This window comes from Rhopalosiphum maidis, chromosome 4 (assembly GCF_003676215.2).
Source record: "Rhopalosiphum maidis isolate BTI-1 chromosome 4, ASM367621v3, whole genome shotgun sequence".
Taxonomy (NCBI): domain Eukaryota; kingdom Metazoa; phylum Arthropoda; class Insecta; order Hemiptera; family Aphididae; genus Rhopalosiphum; species Rhopalosiphum maidis.
In genome coordinates, this window is record NC_040880.1 from 10035899 (window position 1) to 10053907 (window position 18009).

The 18009-nt window shown below is 26.5% G+C and overlaps 2 protein-coding genes across 2 annotated transcripts; one reads left to right on the forward strand and one right to left on the reverse strand.

Moving 5' to 3' along the window:
• Positions 1-604: 604 nt before the first annotated feature.
• On the reverse strand, positions 605-8499 carry LOC113549667 (importin-11). The gene is given in 20 exon segments (XM_026951071.1): positions 605-1655; positions 1819-1975; positions 2108-2200; positions 2268-2434; positions 2496-2592; positions 2704-2861; positions 3091-3170; positions 3239-3431; positions 3601-3765; positions 3841-4173; positions 5892-6074; positions 6146-6186; positions 6279-6434; positions 6639-6902; positions 6962-7133; positions 7193-7272; positions 7275-7414; positions 8008-8121; positions 8180-8280; positions 8371-8499. Coding segments are annotated over 20 exon segments (2925 nt in total). The 3' UTR covers positions 605-1553.
• Positions 8500-9813: 1314 nt separating this feature from the next.
• Positions 9814-14722, forward strand: LOC113549248. Its single transcript, XM_026950457.1, has 3 exons — positions 9814-10229; positions 13864-14048; positions 14403-14722. The coding sequence occupies exons 1-3, from the start codon at positions 10064-10066 to the stop codon at positions 14598-14600; spliced, it is 549 nt and encodes a 182-aa protein (XP_026806258.1). The 5' UTR covers positions 9814-10063; the 3' UTR covers positions 14601-14722.
• Positions 14723-18009: the final 3287 nt, after the last annotated feature.

Below are 18009 nucleotides of genomic sequence, written 5' to 3' on the forward strand. Positions count from 1 at the left end.
ATTAAACTCAGTATTATTATTTCAAGTTCAATTGGATTATAAGAACCAATGTAAATAGGTTTTTTTTAGTGGCATAACAAATTTTATTATCCCTGGACTCCAGCTCACGAGTCAAGGCTGTGAAATTTGGCAGGATTGAAACACATAATTCTTACAGAAATTAAATTTCTCATTATCACGAAAAAAAAAATTCATAACTAACTGAGTTAGGTGTACCAAGTTTAAATTTATCTCGTTTTCTGTACCCATCTATTTTTTTCTGTTATAATTGTTTCATTTTAATATACAGTAGATAATATTCACTAGATTTTTCTAACATAATTTACATTGTTGAATTATAGAATATTTTGCATCTGTTAAAAACAATACATTTCATTGTCTTGAGTTTTAGTGACCTTGTACTTTGAACTGATAAATTATTATCGTACTCAATGAGATGATTTGAAGGTGTATGATGAGTAGGAAATAACACTTGCCAAGTACACAACATATACAAGTCATAATAATGTGTTTACTATAATATAAAATATACTAATGATATACATTTATAATTTTATTAAATATTATATAATATGTTTTTAAATTGATGGTATGCCTCATAAGTTATTTAAAATGTGTTGTATAGTTAATAAAAATTGTAAATTTCACGAGTCTATACAAATTGTTTTATCGCTTGTCAAAAACTGAGAAAACGTAAAAATAAAACTATTAACAGTATAATTATTAATTATTACAATATTCTTATACATACATGCGCTATTAATTATTTTTATAATAATAAAAAGTATAAATACTTAAATAACATTTTTAACAGCAATTAATTGCCCACTTAAAACTAAAAATAATTAAACACACAAGACAAAATGTTATCACGTATATAAATTAATCAGATAATGTCTAGCATTTTGTTCTGTCCAACGGACGCTGTTGAACAGAATAACGTATTGGTAACTGATATAATAACAGTAATAGTAATATTAGAAACTAAGCAAATGTAATTTTTACTAAGGTGATATTTATACTGGTTCAACTACACGTTATCGATGAAACCATTTACAGTGAATAAATATTGATAAACAAAAAGAATATATGCAAACTGTAACAAGCAGACTTTAAAAGTTTAGTTTGTTGTTGCCACCAATAGCATAATAATTATAATTAATCAACTTCCATACTTTTCATTAATGACTAGTATATATTATTCTCATTGGGTAAATGGCAAACATACCAAAAGTGTAAAATAGTTGGTATATGTGATATGCTTGCTTCACCAAGTAATCAGATACTGAAATATCCATTGTGACCATGTAACATGATATCCATGTACCGCCGATCGGACATTGGCTACGAGTAAAAAAAATCTTTTACAAATAATATTTTTGAAGATAAACAATTAAACAATAATGTTTGTTTCAAATATTTCAAAGCCATTTCAAATCCCACAGTTATGTTAGATATTATATAACATAATATAATATAGTTATTAAGTAAAAAAAAGTCAATTTAAGCAGACTGGAAGAACGGAGAACATATCATTTATCTACTGCCGCATATTACATGTACAAGTAAAGTTGTTCAAGTATATCACTGTCGACCTTGGATATGAGAACACTTTGGAATTGCTGTTCTCCAATTTGATTTTGTAAAGCCAACAACTATAAAGCAATTGAAAACATAATTAGTAAATGGAACAATAATCTATTTCAATAATCAAACGGAAAGTGTAAATGAGTGTTAGGGGTGGGTCATGGTGGGTCATCTTTTAAATACTACAGTACATTCAAACAGATAATTGCTCCTCAGATAATGTTTACTAACTTGAGATTGTAGGTATTTATGGAATGGTATGCAGTGAACAGGGTCTTTGAGCGATAGGCATCTTTGACGTTCATTGTGTTCAGTTTCATATTGATATTCGCACTCGGAATTTGCTCGAGAGCTTACGTTGGAGCAATCGTCAGTCATTAACATGGAACTATTTAAACAAACAAATAGAGCTAATAAAATAGATGAATGAATAACCTAATATTAATTTTATTTTATAGGAACAAGTCTTGTTCATTATATTTGCGTGTAGTGAAAATTACAAAATTATTAATTTACTCACTCTGCATAAAGTCCATCATCAGTCTTCCTCATTATGTCATTTAAAGTTTCTACACACACGGTTATGATTTCTTTAAATAATTCTAAAATTGGTCTAAAATATAATAAACAATACATTAACAACATTATAGACAATATATTCTAATAAACAAATAACTCACTTTTTTTGACAAGTTAAAAGTGATGCTAAAGCAAGACCTAATAATTTTCTTCTATCATTTTGTACAATTTGATTCATTCGTTCTAACCAAACTTCAATTATTCTATTTAGTACATTATCAAAATTCATTAAATTTCCATTTTCGGTCATACATAAATGTTCTACAACCTATTAACAATTGACCATTTAAAATACATTTTAAATAAAATCAAAATTAAAAATGAATTACTTTAATAAAAATACTTGAATCATTTAATATAACTCTAGATATCAATGATAACCGGCAACTATTTACAGCCAAACCTATTTCACCAGAACATAAGCACCTGAAAATAAAGTACATTTATAAATTAAAATGGTTTTCTTTTTAATAATGTATTAATGTACATTTTTTTCTATTTTCAATACACCTTTATAAATTACTTAATTATTCTTACTTTAAGTTTTGTCCTAAAACTGCCATCATTAACTCAATAGTTTGTGGTAAATTTACTTTTATAATTGTTTCATATAATGATAATATACAAACAATACCTTCATCTTTTAAATCATTCATTAAAGATGTAGTTAAGCTAAATAACTGAGTACCGTATTCCTGGAAAAAAATTTTGAATGTAAGCTAAATCAACATTATTTGTTTATCTATCATAATTTATAATTATTGATAATAAACAATAATGAAAAAGATAATATAATCAAATAAATATTAATAAAAACTTATTTTTTTCTAAATTACTATATTTAAAATATTTGGTATTTATTGTTTAATATTTTTTTATTTATATATTTATAAAAATTCTTAGATTACAAAAATTAATACTTGCCGATATGACCCTATCTGGTGCAATTAGAACATAAGCTTCAAGTATCATTAGGCCAGTTTTAAGATGTTCAGTCGAATAATCTGTCATTTAAAAAAGCCAAAAATAATAAATTCAATTGAAATAAAAAAATATTTCACTTCATGCTTACCTAGTAAAGGAAGAAGATAATTAATTAAACTTAACATATCGTCATTGTATGTTGCACATGATTCAATGTAAGATAATAACAGTTCAAGACCATCTTCTTGTAAATAAATGTATGCTTTTTCTTTAATGTCTACGCTATATCGAATAATAGGAACTAGGAATGGAGTTAATTCAGCACTTTTTGTTCGGATGGCCTATAATATATATTTAAAAAAATGAACAATTAATAATGATGCATAACACTACATTGATGAGAAAGAAAACTTCTGTGATTTAACTTAACTTAACTTAACCAATTTTTGGTTTAATATTTCTAAATTTAGTCAATTTAGGTATATAGTAAATCAATATATTATTACTTACTCGTACAATTTGTGTTAATGTGGAAATAATTGCACAACGTAGCATGTGATGGTCATCTGAATCTGTCCATAATTTTGGCAAGTATTGAAGTAAAGAGTCAAAATAAGGTTCTACCATGGGACCTAATCGTTCCACCATAAACGACATGACGTGTAGCACATTTAACTAAAATATTAGCATAACACAGAATGAATAAAATGTATTTCAAGCTTCAATACTATAATAAAAATATGTTAATACCTTTGTGTCACATTCTCGGACACTAACTAAAAGCTTATATAACGAGAATGCCATTGGTTCCAAGTATTCAATAAAATGCTCAGAGCTAAAATCAAAATCATCGATAGCACAACGTAAAGTAGATGTGGCAGCTAAACGAACGGCCATGTCTTGTTCAGGATTTAAAAGTCCAATAAGAATATTGTATAGTTCAGGTCTGTGTTCAGGGTTTAGTCTGACTGTAAGCCATTGACCAATCAACCAAGCCACACGTCTCTTCAATACACGTGAATGACCATGAGTTTCCATTAACTCTTGGCGCAATGTCGTATTAAACCAATCATCAAAATTTATCTAGTAAATACAATTAAACAAAATCAAGAAGTTTAATTTTTTTTGGTCAACTTCACTTAAAAATATTTTAGAACAATTAATCCTAAGATATGTACACAGGAGAATATGCATTAGCTCGCATCAGCAATGCTAGTAAACATTCAATAAGCGAAAATAAATCTGATAGACAAGTAAATTTATATTAATTCTATGCAATTCTTGGAATTTAGTGTTGATGCTTACTATAATATTGTGAAAAAAATACCCACATATTAGTTATGATTAAATTAAAAATATTAATTTTTTCAATAAATGTTAACTTTAGCTATATAATTCTATAACTCAAATGCAAATAATAACTGGACTTGGAATAGTAGAAAACAGATGAAATATTATGGGACTTACACCATGCATAATAAATTCAACAAAATGTGTCTGAATACTAAATCACTTACACTATAAGTCTTACATAAACAAATATGTTTTTATGTGAACATACCTTTAGAATAACACTTATTTTAAATGATTTAAACTAGCCGTAACATTATTATTATATACTTATATAAACACTAATAGACAATATACCAAATTTCAATTCTAACAAAAAATTATGAAAATGCAAAGATTTATATACATTGGTTTTTTATTTTTTTTTTTTTATCAGCAGCATCCTTTTTAAACACAATTTTAGTTTCCTAGTCTGGCTAGTGGTGGACTTACATCTTTAGGAACAGTAATAGTTCTTCAATTTTATGCTTTGGGGATGGTTTCTGGTAATAAATTGGACCTAGTTGGTACTCCAAAGTACCAACTAAAAATGCTCAGTACTTTCTGTACATCTACAAAGCATTTATATAAACGTTTGATGTTAGAATTTAGTCAAAATTACAAAAAATGTGTTAATTATTTTGTAGTTAAATTTCATACCTAAGATTTGAAAATAAAGTTCTTCATAAGTTTTCAACCTTTACAAAAAAATTTTTATCAGAAAGTCAAATTAATTTTTCTAGAATATTTGAAGTTTAAATTTTAATAGCATTGCATATTCTAAAGGTAAAGTGGTGTTGTAAAAGTTAATATCAATAATATAATATGTTATAAATTATATTTATTATTATTAAAACAATAAAATATTAACAATATAATGATAAAACCAATGTTTTTGTTAAAAATTGAATCAACTGTAGAACTAATAGTAAAATAAATTACTTTATAGCTAAACCAGAAAACATATCATAAAACATACTTAAGTGAAACAAGTTGACAGACCCATCAAATTCAAATTTAACATATCCATTACAATGATTCACTCAATATCTATTATACAACAGTGATACTTGCCCACTTTTTAAATTTTGTTTATTTTAACATTTAACACAAAAATATATTTTTATGGTAGATTTAATGAAAGTGGTGTTAAAAACTAAATGCCACATCATATTATACTTATAACTCTGATTTTGTTTTTGACAAAAATAATAATAAATAAAAAAAATGGTAAGTAGTTATTTAAAAATATTAAATTATTATTTAATTAAGTATACTTTTAACTAACATAAAAAGCAACTATTTAACTAGGTTTAAATTAGAATATACTTATCTTTCTCAATGTTTAGAAAATATTGGTAAAATAATTCTATACAAGTAGTATTATATAAAATCCTAATCTTATGAACTTGTTAAAAAATTGTCTAAACGATCATACACTGATAAATATTTTCCAATGATGTTATACTTACAATATCAAACATCTCAAATGCAGTAAGTCCAAATGCATTATAAATGGCATCTTTTTTTAAAACTGCTTCTAAATTATTAGGGTCAACAAACTCCCTATTTGACTCAATGGTTGCTGCAAGTCTAGGAGTCAATAGTTCTCTGAATTCGTGGAACAATGACATAAATAGTGATTCTGTACATGCCTAAAAAATAAAATTAATTTGTATTAATTATATTTGTTTAATCATTATAGACATTTTCAAACAGAATTTACTTTTAAATTATACTTCCAATATTCTCCTACTTCATCAGTAGCTATAATAATAAATAATTAGATTTTAATTAAAAATGGTATACTCAATTAATTAACTTTAATAAATAACTATAAATTATAGTTAACCAATTACCAAACATTTCAGGATCACTATCCCATATTTCTAATTCAGCTGGTGTAAGTAAAAAATATTTATATATTAATTGTTGACACATTATCATTAATCGATCAGATTTGAATACAGAAGCTTTATGTTGAACTGCTGAAGCTGATATTCTTTTTGCATTTTCTAAAACAATTTATATATATATATATATATATATATCACACTGTTTTCCAAAATAAATTCCACAATATTAAATAAAAGTTATTAAGTTAAAAAAAATTAAAGCAATTAATAGTTTTTACAGTTGACATTTTTAATGTTTGATAAATGCAATCTGTTCACACATCATATTAGTATATTTAATATTTTGAAAATAAAATATCTTACCATCCATTTGACAAATAGGACCATTAGTACGTGGTAATTTATACTGAGGACAAATTAATATTAATTTTGTTAAGTTAAAAAGTTGAATTAAGAATCTCTCAAAAACAACAGCGTTTCCATCAGCAGTAAAACCGTAGAAATAAGCCAACTCAACCGTAGGTTGAATGAAATCCAGATATTCAGCTGGATGATCTTCTAAGATGGCCATTAGCATTTTAAACATACGACATACAAATTTTTCAACTAAATCAGGATAGTAAGCACCTAAAAATAAAATTATTTAAAATTTCAGTTGAATTGTACAACAATATTGATTAACTTACGACAGGCAATAATAGGTCGAACTTTATTGAAAATAGCCAAAATGAACTGTTTGACATCATTTGGATAAGGAGATTTAAAACCATATAACACAAAATTAGACAAAATCTTTTGAGTATAAAATGCATCTTCCAAAAGTTTAGCTACTGAAGGTGATATATTGCCTTGTTCCATCTGTATGTAAAAGAAATATGTTATTATATTAGATTAAATTTTAAATTTTAAGTACTTACCTCTTTAATGAAAGCATCTGTTCTTTGTTCCCAATGACTATAAAAATTTGGGAAGAGTTGGCTGGAAGCATCTTGAAAAGTCTTATACTATCATACAATCGTTTGCCAGCTAATGATTTGACCACATGATGCATAGATAATAATGCACGATTTTGTGGATCATATTTAATACGTTCTATTAATTCTGGCATTAAATCTTCCCAATCATATGGCCAATCTAATCTAAAAATTTGGAAAAACAAATTATACAATCAATAAAACATATGAGGTTTGGAAAATTAAACAAATTAAAAATAAATTTCAAAAATGTAAAATATTTTTATTTTAAAACTTATAAGAAGTTATTTAGTATAGTCAAAATTCATAAGAATTGAATGGCTTATTAAATTTCATATACATTTTAGTAGTGATGTAGATAAGTTGATTAATAGTTTAATCTCATATACTTTAATAAACAATTATTAAAAAGAGCTATAATATATATTGCTTTTTAACTACATAAAATAGTGAAGATTTCACATTATTATCATTAAAACTAATTTCATCAAAAACACAAACTTAATGTATCCAAAAATGGATAAAACATTTGCTAAAATGGCTGATTGTTTACATTTTTTTCACATAGGTTGATCCACTTAGAAAACTATTAAGAAATGGGAATAATTAATTTTTGTTAAATTCAGTATTATCATATAAAAAAAAAAAAACATATATTGCTAAAAGATATATAGCTTTAAATAATTATTGGTTTACAAAGTAAAATGCATTTTCTTCTTTGAATTTTATTATTAAGTATTCGAGAAAAAAAAAATTACCTCGCTACTCTGCCAATGATTACACTAACTTGAGTTGCAAGTCGTGGAACAGGTTCTGATAAATTTGTTAATAACATTTTTCTTAGAGTAACTTTTTCTTCTTCGGAAATACCACTATAAAAGATCGTGATTTAATTAATTGATAAATTTAATGTTGATGATAGGTACATACTGTTGAATGTTTTTTCTCCAATATTTTTCTACACCTTGTTTAAAACATAGAATTGACATCCAACGAACATTTAAATCCAATGATTGATTAGAAAATATTCTCTGAAATCAACAATTATGTTTATGGTAGGCAGATTCTTAGGAATAAAATTAAGTTTAATTTATATTAGTCATAGAAAAATCATATCTTACAAATAACACTGAATAAAATCCTGGTTCCACTTCCCATTCTTTAAGTTTTTGCTCTGCAGGTTTCAACATATCAGGATGTTGACTACTTGCCTGCAAGAGTGTTTCGTAAACTAACTGTTCGATTTCCATTTTTGTAATGTAGACAATGAACAATTATTCTAAAAATAAAAAAAAAACCATAGTTTTTTTAACAGATATTACCTATTACGATGATTAAAATAATACAAAACAAATAATTAAAATTGAAACAAACAAATTAAAAGTTGTTAGTTAGAGTTAAATAACATTGAAATATATCCCAAAAGGTTCTAACTATTTTGTTTATACCTACTAAATTTTGATCATTTGAAATTTTTGTTAATTTGACATTAAAATAAATTTGTGTTGAGTCATTCTTAACACAAGCCTCTGCTGTATCAATTGAATCATATGATGGTACTATCAGTAACAACTAATAATACACCCACATATAATAAAAAAATTTAGTTTCCTTCTTAGGCGAACAATAATTGAATATTTGAACCCTGGATGTTATTCCTATAGATCGAACTGTAGTCAATATTATTAATCAATGAAACAATTTTTATTAGAGATAAAAAACATATGTTTAGAAAGTTGAATCAGATTTGAATACCCAATAAAAAAATAATAAAAATACAAAGAAGCCGTTTGTCTGGGAATTAACTGTTTTAGGATACGGACTGATGAGTTGGACATTCAATATAGCGATTGGTTTGACACACCAAGATAAACCCTTACATTTCGTACACCCCTTGGTGGTAGAACTGAATGTCCTCGAGTGTGTGCACTACTCAGTACTTGCTCGGGTCATCTAAAGCTGATTGTTTGCACACGGAAAATAAAATAATTTTGAATTAACTACCCTTACCCCCACCAAGACCATTGACCTACGGACACGCTTCAAAGGATGGGCCGGATTATGGGACTTGTAATACAGAAAAAGGGGTACCTGGCAAGCCGGCAACTATCTTTCGAGACGTGATCAACGGGAAATCCGGGAAAAGATCGTCATCGCACTCTTTTGCACACACAAACAGCACGCGAGCGCACACACGTTTTTTTAAAAAACTTTCGTGCCTAAAATGTAAATACTGAATAACGTCACGGCGGTTCAGCGATGATTACACGACAGTTGCACCGACGATGATCGATAAAATACTTAATTATTAATATTTAATAGTAGTAACAGCAACTGTATATTATATAGGTATATAATATTATTATGATGCGGCGTTGATCGCGGTGATGTTATGTTGTTGTCGATGGCAGTGATTACTGACTAGTGAGCGCAGAGATGTGATGAGTGGCGACTGGTAGTGGTGGGTCGTATGTTTTACGGACGTTTATTAATCCTAACCTCATTTCGGTGCGCGACGGTATTTGCGGCACGTCAGTGGTTCTTAAACCGGGGAAGGCGCGTGATCGATACCGGTGGCGGCGTTGGCGCGCGGTACCCGTGGCGACCGACGCGAGGATTTCGATTGTTTTTAATCCAATTGTGGGAATAATGAGTAAATCTGAAATCATTTACCGTATAGATGGTATTATAAAACATAATAGTACATATACAAGTATACATTGCTGTACTGTTTCGATCCGTTGTCTTTGATCATTTTGATTTCGGTTTAAGCTTGTGACAATATTATATAAGTAAATATCTACCCGTAAAATAATGATGTCCGTTGGCGAGCGAAAGGTCCTCAGACCTCACAAGAACAGCAGCTGGCGACAGGCGTTCGAGATGCCAGGCGACAATAGTGATGGTGCTCGGCAATCGACCACGCACGAGACTTACCAGCCGCCTAAAACCGTCGATGAAAAACCGCTTAACGATAAAGGTTATTATTACGTGTATAATGTATATTATAGTATATGTATATATATATATATATATATATATATATATATATTATGATAAAAAGTAAAAACCACCACAATTTAATGATGTGTGTAAAGCCTGCCGTCGAACCGACTTGGACTAGACCTAAGGCTAGAGGCTGTGTTGCAATTCTATTAATTGTATTATCGCTGTATAATACCATTAATAGGTACCAGGCCCGGATTGAAACGGCAAGCTACAGCGAAAATCTCGATGGGCCGCGAAAATTTGGGCTAGTAGCCAAAAAATGTAGGAGCAAACATTTTCAAAAACCCCCAAATTATTGAATATTAGGGTTAAAGTTTTTGTAGCTTATAATATATAATAAAATTTTAATCTACCCTAAAATTTAATCAAATCTCCACCAACGAATGGGCCGATAGAAATTTAAAATCTCGGTGGCACAAAAATGTTTAATATTCCTGCATAACTAGCATGAACTCATAACACCGGGTATTGTATTGTGCATCGATTTGACAAATATTATTTTTAATTATTTTAACTTTTCAATTTTCATATTATATTTTGTGTGTCTAATACTCTAATGCACCGTGGTTTACTTTTAAAATATATACTATAATATAGGTATTGATAATTTAAATTATAATAATTAGTAATGAGTAATGACAGTCAGCTCCAGACAAATTCTCGGAAACCCATTGACAATGCAACAAGGACTTAAGGATCAATAAGGATCATAATTATTGATTACCTATTTCAAAATTAAAAATATTAATTTATTATATTTGCATTTTTGTTTATTAATTTCACCATAAAAATATTTTAAAATTGTATTTTTGTTTTTAAGTTCTAACCTTTAGGTAAGTTATTTTATGAATTTTATATTCGTAAATTAATATTATTTACTATCTAACACTCAATTTGGTTTTCGCGTCTCTCGCTCTAAATACACCAGAGCATAGATTAGTTGATACCATATATTTTTTTTAAATAAAGAAAAATATCCTTCCTGCGTGTTTCTTGACGTGTCACAAAGTTCGACTGAGTCTGGCATGAGGGGCTACTGTATAAATTAAAATGATTCTTCCATTAACATATTATTTGCTGATTAAACCATACCTCATTGATAATCAAAGTCAGGTTTGGTTCTTCATTTTCAAGCATTGCAAATCTTAATGCAGGAGTCTCACAGCCCACAGGGTGGAATTCTTTGTTCAATTATATATATATGCCAAACACAAATATAACCGAATTTGCGGGCAATAAGGCAATTATATCAATAAACGATGACCCAGTTACTCTTACCCTAAATCTTTAAAATAGCCTCTGCCTAATGTCTAACTGGTACGGATAAATAGTGAGTTAAAGTAAACCAAACAAAATCTCTACACACTACCTTCACTCTTCGTCTTCCTCCCTGTCCTGAAGTCTCCTTAGCTAATATCCCTATCTCATACTCCCATTCAGTTAAGTATTTAGGGTTAACGTTTGATCGGCGTCTCACTTGGGCCCCCCACATAATATAATTTTTGTGGTATCTTATATAAATTTTCAAGGATTTTGACCTGACGAATAATTTTTTATCGGCATTTATAAAATAAAAAAGTTTAAATTCTTTACGTACATAAATAACTCAAAGAGTTAAACAATTTGAGAATTTGATTATATATATATACCTAATAAAATAATATAATAAATAATATATTATATAATGGATAATATAAATATTTGGTAAAAATAACAAATATCTATTCATTGTTATTTTTTTTACACATGATGAAATACCAATACCCTTTTTTGAGGGGAAATAATTATTTTACGGTGAATATCAAATGTTGTAAACATTAGAACATGAAATACTCATAAAAATGTATTAAGGTTTTCAGTAGAATTTTTTTTCCACATAAAAGTGGAAAAATGAATAAAGAATATCTTGTATTACATTTTTAAATCTTACGTATAAAAATAAAAATGTTTATAAATTTCTAATAACAAAATAATTTACTAATTTTAACAATTTCAGATTTCTATGAATTGTTTCAAAACTTTAACTTTAAATGTTTATAAAAAAATATTGTAATTATAGATTTTCTATATATTTAATTGAAAAATAAACAATTTATGAGAAGTTTCATTGTATTAAATTTTCAAGCATTTCTACCTAATAAATAATTTTTAATTAACATATATATGTAATATTTTTTTACAATTTCTTATGTCTATAAATAGCTTGAAATCGTCAAAATATATTGTAAATTTAATTTTAAATATAAACAATAATATAAACATTCGATGGACATTAGTTTCTATGATATCGTTTTCAATTTACATCAAAAAATCAAAATAATTTTTTTTTCAAAATTTAGATCTGTGTGAAATTTCCATTTTTCCTTTATTTTTTGTTTTTTCCAACTATAAAATAAGAACTGAGAATTTTTAAGTTTTTTTCCCTAAAATATAAGCTAAATTTATATCCAAAACCACCTCCAATTTTGAAAATCGAAGCAATTTATCGAAAATTTATTGTATAGTATACAAAAATAAAACATAATAAAATCAATACATTTATCGTTCCGCTCAGAATTTAAAAAAAAAATCATGTTTACTTGTAAAATATTAATTACTAATAAAGGTAAAGTTTAACAAAGGTAGGTTATGTATATGGTAAATATGGAAGGTATAATAATATAGGTATAAAATAGGTATGACAGTCGACAGACGATCAGCCGGTGACGAGATGACACAATATTCGAGCTTGCCGGACTGATAACAAACAAGTATCCATTTTTTTTTCAGACATATCCAGAACCTACTATTATATTTTAACACAAAATGTGTATTGATATTTTTTTTTATTAAGATGTACTAGGATTTTGCTTGTGGAAGGGTGACTAATAATTTGTTATATATAGGGAGATTTAGGTAAGATCCCTTATAAGTTTGGTGTGCTTATGCCGCATGGCGCATGTATATAATACTTACGGCAACCTCCATACAATTTTAAGTTTTAATAAATATGATTACGCCTTACGTAATATGTTCACAGAATATCGAAATCATTTTTATGTTTTCCTAAATTTCGGGAAGGGCTATAAACCGCATTTTGCTGATGGTTTCCTCCTTGGCTACGCTACTGAGATAAGTAGATAACGGGAATTTAACATTTTAAAAAATATGTAATAAAAAAATATTTATGTTTCTAAAATGAAGACATAAACCTGGAAATCTAGACAATTGTTTGACAATTGTTTATATACTTATACCTATAAACTTTTTTTGTTCTGTACATAATAACTAGTTACTAGTATATAAGTTGTTTTAAGAAATAATATGTGTTATACATGAAATTAAAATAAGTTATCTCGATAGGTATACCAATTATTTTATGAACTAATGAAATTATTCGTTAATCGTAAAATCTTGTCCTAATTTTTATATTCTCATATTGTTACTTTATAATCATATTATAACAGGGTATTTAAGTATATTTTGTTCAAATTACAGAAAAAAATTATAAAAAGTGTGAAAATATTTAAAAGTATAGATTTAACAATAAAAATCTTTTAAACAGAATAATCAATTAACAATGTAATGTACATACAAAATCAATATCATGAATTGTTTATTTTAAGAGAGAAAAAGGAAAGAATTCGAAGAACATTTGTGGAAAACAATGACTGAAAAAGTAATGAATGACTTAGCAGTTAAAGCAAAGACATTTTATGATCATAATGGTCAATTTGAAACAACGTACAACAGTACATTTCAAATAAAAGGGTTCAAACCAAAAGAAATAGGAGAACAATTGGACGAAGAAGTATGTAGACACAAAATATGTTTTTTAGAAATTGTTAAAACCACTCAGTTATTTTCTAAAAAATCTAAATTTATAGATCAATCTTTTATTAGAATATTGTAAATAATAAATATATATACAATAATATTTAAATAACTTAATAGTTGTTATATCTTTACATTGATTTTTGATTTTGTTCATTTAATCAAGAGGCAGCAGTATTCTATGAATGAGTAACAATACTGACAATTAAGAGTTAATCATGCTAAAAAAATTGAATTTGTTAAGATTTTTATCTTAACTAAAAATTTGAATTCTACTTATATCGACATATAGTTGATTAAAAAATATAATTATTGGTGTTCATATTTGCAGCTATGTGCCAAGTATCCATTGTACAATACAAACGGTATGTCTGTGCCGGTTAACCGATATGAGTACGATAAAGCTAAGCAACCTATACACAAACCTTTGACGCATCTATTCAAAAAGGACAACCGGTTCACCAGTCGAATGAGCAACCTCAACGATTATCATGCTCCAGTTGACCCTGCACATTTTGCTTTCGTTTAAAAAAAATTAACTTAAACTGTACATTGACATATACTTAGTTTGGTATATACCTATTATCTACTATAATTATATTATATTTTTCAATAAGCAAACAATGGATTGAAAAAAACGAATGTATCGTTTATGGTACAATGGTAATTAGTATTAAAATATATAATAAATAACATCTGGATTAAAATTAAAATTGTTAATTTCTTCGTGTTTGTATTTTTGTAATTATCTCTCGGATGACGAAGTTAGATAGAACTATTAATTATTATAAGTATATATACTATTGATAAAAAAGCTGACTGTCGAGGTTCTTGTACTCTATAGATAGCGATTATTATTTTACGATATTATGCATGGATAAAATTATCAAAAATTGATCAATGGTACATCTTACTATCCGAGTTCATCACATGATCTAATGATTTAATTTTGTGTTGTACTACTTAATAAACGTAATTATAACGATTTATTTTCTCAAAAAAAAAAAAAATATTAGCGTATATATGGTACTATACTTGCATGATATAAGTAAACATTGTACCTATATCCTATCTCCTATACCTATAAATATTTTCTGCTAATATAATAATGGAATAAAAAGCTCTAAATTAATATAATATATAAGTTATAAAATTATTACTTCGATTATCTATCTATATGAATAAAAGACAATGTTTGCATGACAAGTGATTCACAGCCAAATCTATCTTACTCGTGGTTCTAAAATTTGGTATATAATTCTATATCTGAGAATTGAGGATGTGAACCTCAAAATCAATTTTTAAATTTTGAATTTTAAAGGGGCTCACACGAGGATTTTTTGATTCTCGAAAACAAATATTTCTTTGTCTCTATACATATGGTTGCCGTTTGTAAAAAAGTAGTTATTTTAATCGTATAAAACTTTAAACCTGCATTTTATATTTGGTCAAATTCATCCAAATAATCATAACATTATAAAATTATAATGTGTATCTTACATATATTTTAACAGAGTTTAAGACAGGGTAAACTCACTGGTATTATTTAATTTGTCATGGGTAACATCGTCCAGAATTAGTTCTAATTAATAAACATATTTACTAGACCTAAACCAAAAGCTTAAAACGGACGACCCTTATGAACACAATTTTCGATCGATCTTCATAAAATGTTGATCAATAGATTCATTAGGGATTATGATAAAATAACTAGGTTATTATTTATTTGGTACTTATATTTTACTTTCCAACACGAGTATAAATTTTGAATATAGTTAATATAGTTAATTAATAAAGTTAACTCACAAAAACTATTTTTTTTTTTTATTTACATATTGTTGCCATTGGTTTCTGTAACCACAGAAAACAAAATAGTCATTATGATTGACTATAATTATTAATTTTAGACCTTTATTTTATATATGGACAAAACAATCAAATAACTGTAGTTAAAAATTTACGAAGCTGACGTCCAAGAAGGAGTAAATCCATGTTGACATTAAGATTGTCACAGTTAACGCCTTGTTGGATCATTAATTAGTTAATATAGTTAAATAAACAATATTTTAATATTTTCAAAACAATTGGAACGTTTTTTTTTTTAAATATACGGTATTCAGAAAACGCTCTTTATATTTATGAAATAATAGTTAATATTAGGTACTTATATCATCTTATTATTATTTATTACAGAGATATTTAAATGGTTTGTTGTCCAACTCTCCTATATAGAATATTTTCAAGTACAAATCATCAGACTGCCAATAAAGAAAAAAAATTATTAAGGAATATTTTAAATAATTATTTAATGGAATAAAATTTCAATAAATGGAATTTGAAAGTAATTATTTTCTTTTGATCTTTATTCTTTACCTACTTTATATGTATATAATACTTATAATAGTATAATACACACTAACTGTTTCTAGTAATTAGTATGACACTAATTTAAGTCAAATATTAGGTACCTATTACATAAGAACATTTTAATTTATTTATTAAGATATTGATTAGGAAGAATAATTTTTTTTTATAAAACTTGAAAAAAAAAACAAAAAAAAAATCAGTGGTTCTAAAATCAAACATTTAATTATTAAATTACAGATTCTAATTAACTACCCTTATACAATAATATCATTTGCGTATTTTAAGAGCTGGAAGGTTAAGTAATTTATATTTAAACACGAATAAAAGTAATAATAATAATAATAATAATAATAATAATAATATATTAATAATGATAATAATAATACAAATTGTATATAATAATAAATTAGTAAAAAAAAAAGAAAAATATCTGTAAGGCCGATGTAAGAATAACATAAGCATTTTTTTTAAATAGCATTGATAAATTTCACATATAAAAGAAAAAATGTAAAATTAAATAAATAAAACAATATGAATAAAAAAAAAAATGCTGTATCATCACAAGCTATTTTATCTAAGTACTTGCAAAATGTAATCAAGTATTTTCTTTAAATTGTGTAAATTTATTTTATTTAACGCTTAGATAACATTTATAAACTTGTAAATAGCTAAGTAATACACGATAGGTATATAATAATATATGATATAACAGATAAATTAGACTTATTAATAATACAACAAAATATTGTTTTTAATATGCAAATGCAAAAATCGATTCGTATAGGTATTATGTTAGAAGATCGTGCAGACTGCGTATAATTTTTAAAATAATAATAATAATAAATATGTATTTTTTTAAATCACTAAAGATAAAAATATAAAATATAATTAAAAAATAAACTATAAACTTAATCTACACAGTAATAAACCTAATGCGACAAGTTCATCTGTAAAACGCACTTCAATGAATTAATATCATTGTTATGATTATTCAATACAATTAACTACTATTCGTATAAAAGATTAATGTATAATGATACTAACATTTTTAAAAACTAAAATACATAAATCACGTTTTTTCTTAAGTCATCAAAGTAACTTTATCCTTGACGGAACATAGCACCATTTAAAAAATGACTCGTAAAAAGCTTTCACGAATCCTAAATAATAATCATACCAAGCCTTCGAAGTAGGTCGACGAGCTATGAATGTGGATAATAAATATTATATAGGTATGAGTTAAATTATGTCTTTTTATAAGACACACAAAGCCACAAATAAATGTAGACAATGCTTGTTAGATAGGATCTAATGAGATTAGAGATATAATTTTCTAGTGTTTAATTCACTTATGACACGCGTAGATTGGAATACATATTTATTCATACACAACATATTGTAATGCTTGTAAGTTATGATATGGCATAACTCATAACCACTGATAATCATAACAACACGGTACCTACCTAATAAATAAAATATAATAGGGGTAAAAATTATGTTTAAAGTATTACGTGAAAGAAAGGATGGAGAAATTGGACGTAACGAAGTAGGAGTGTTTTGGACAGAAA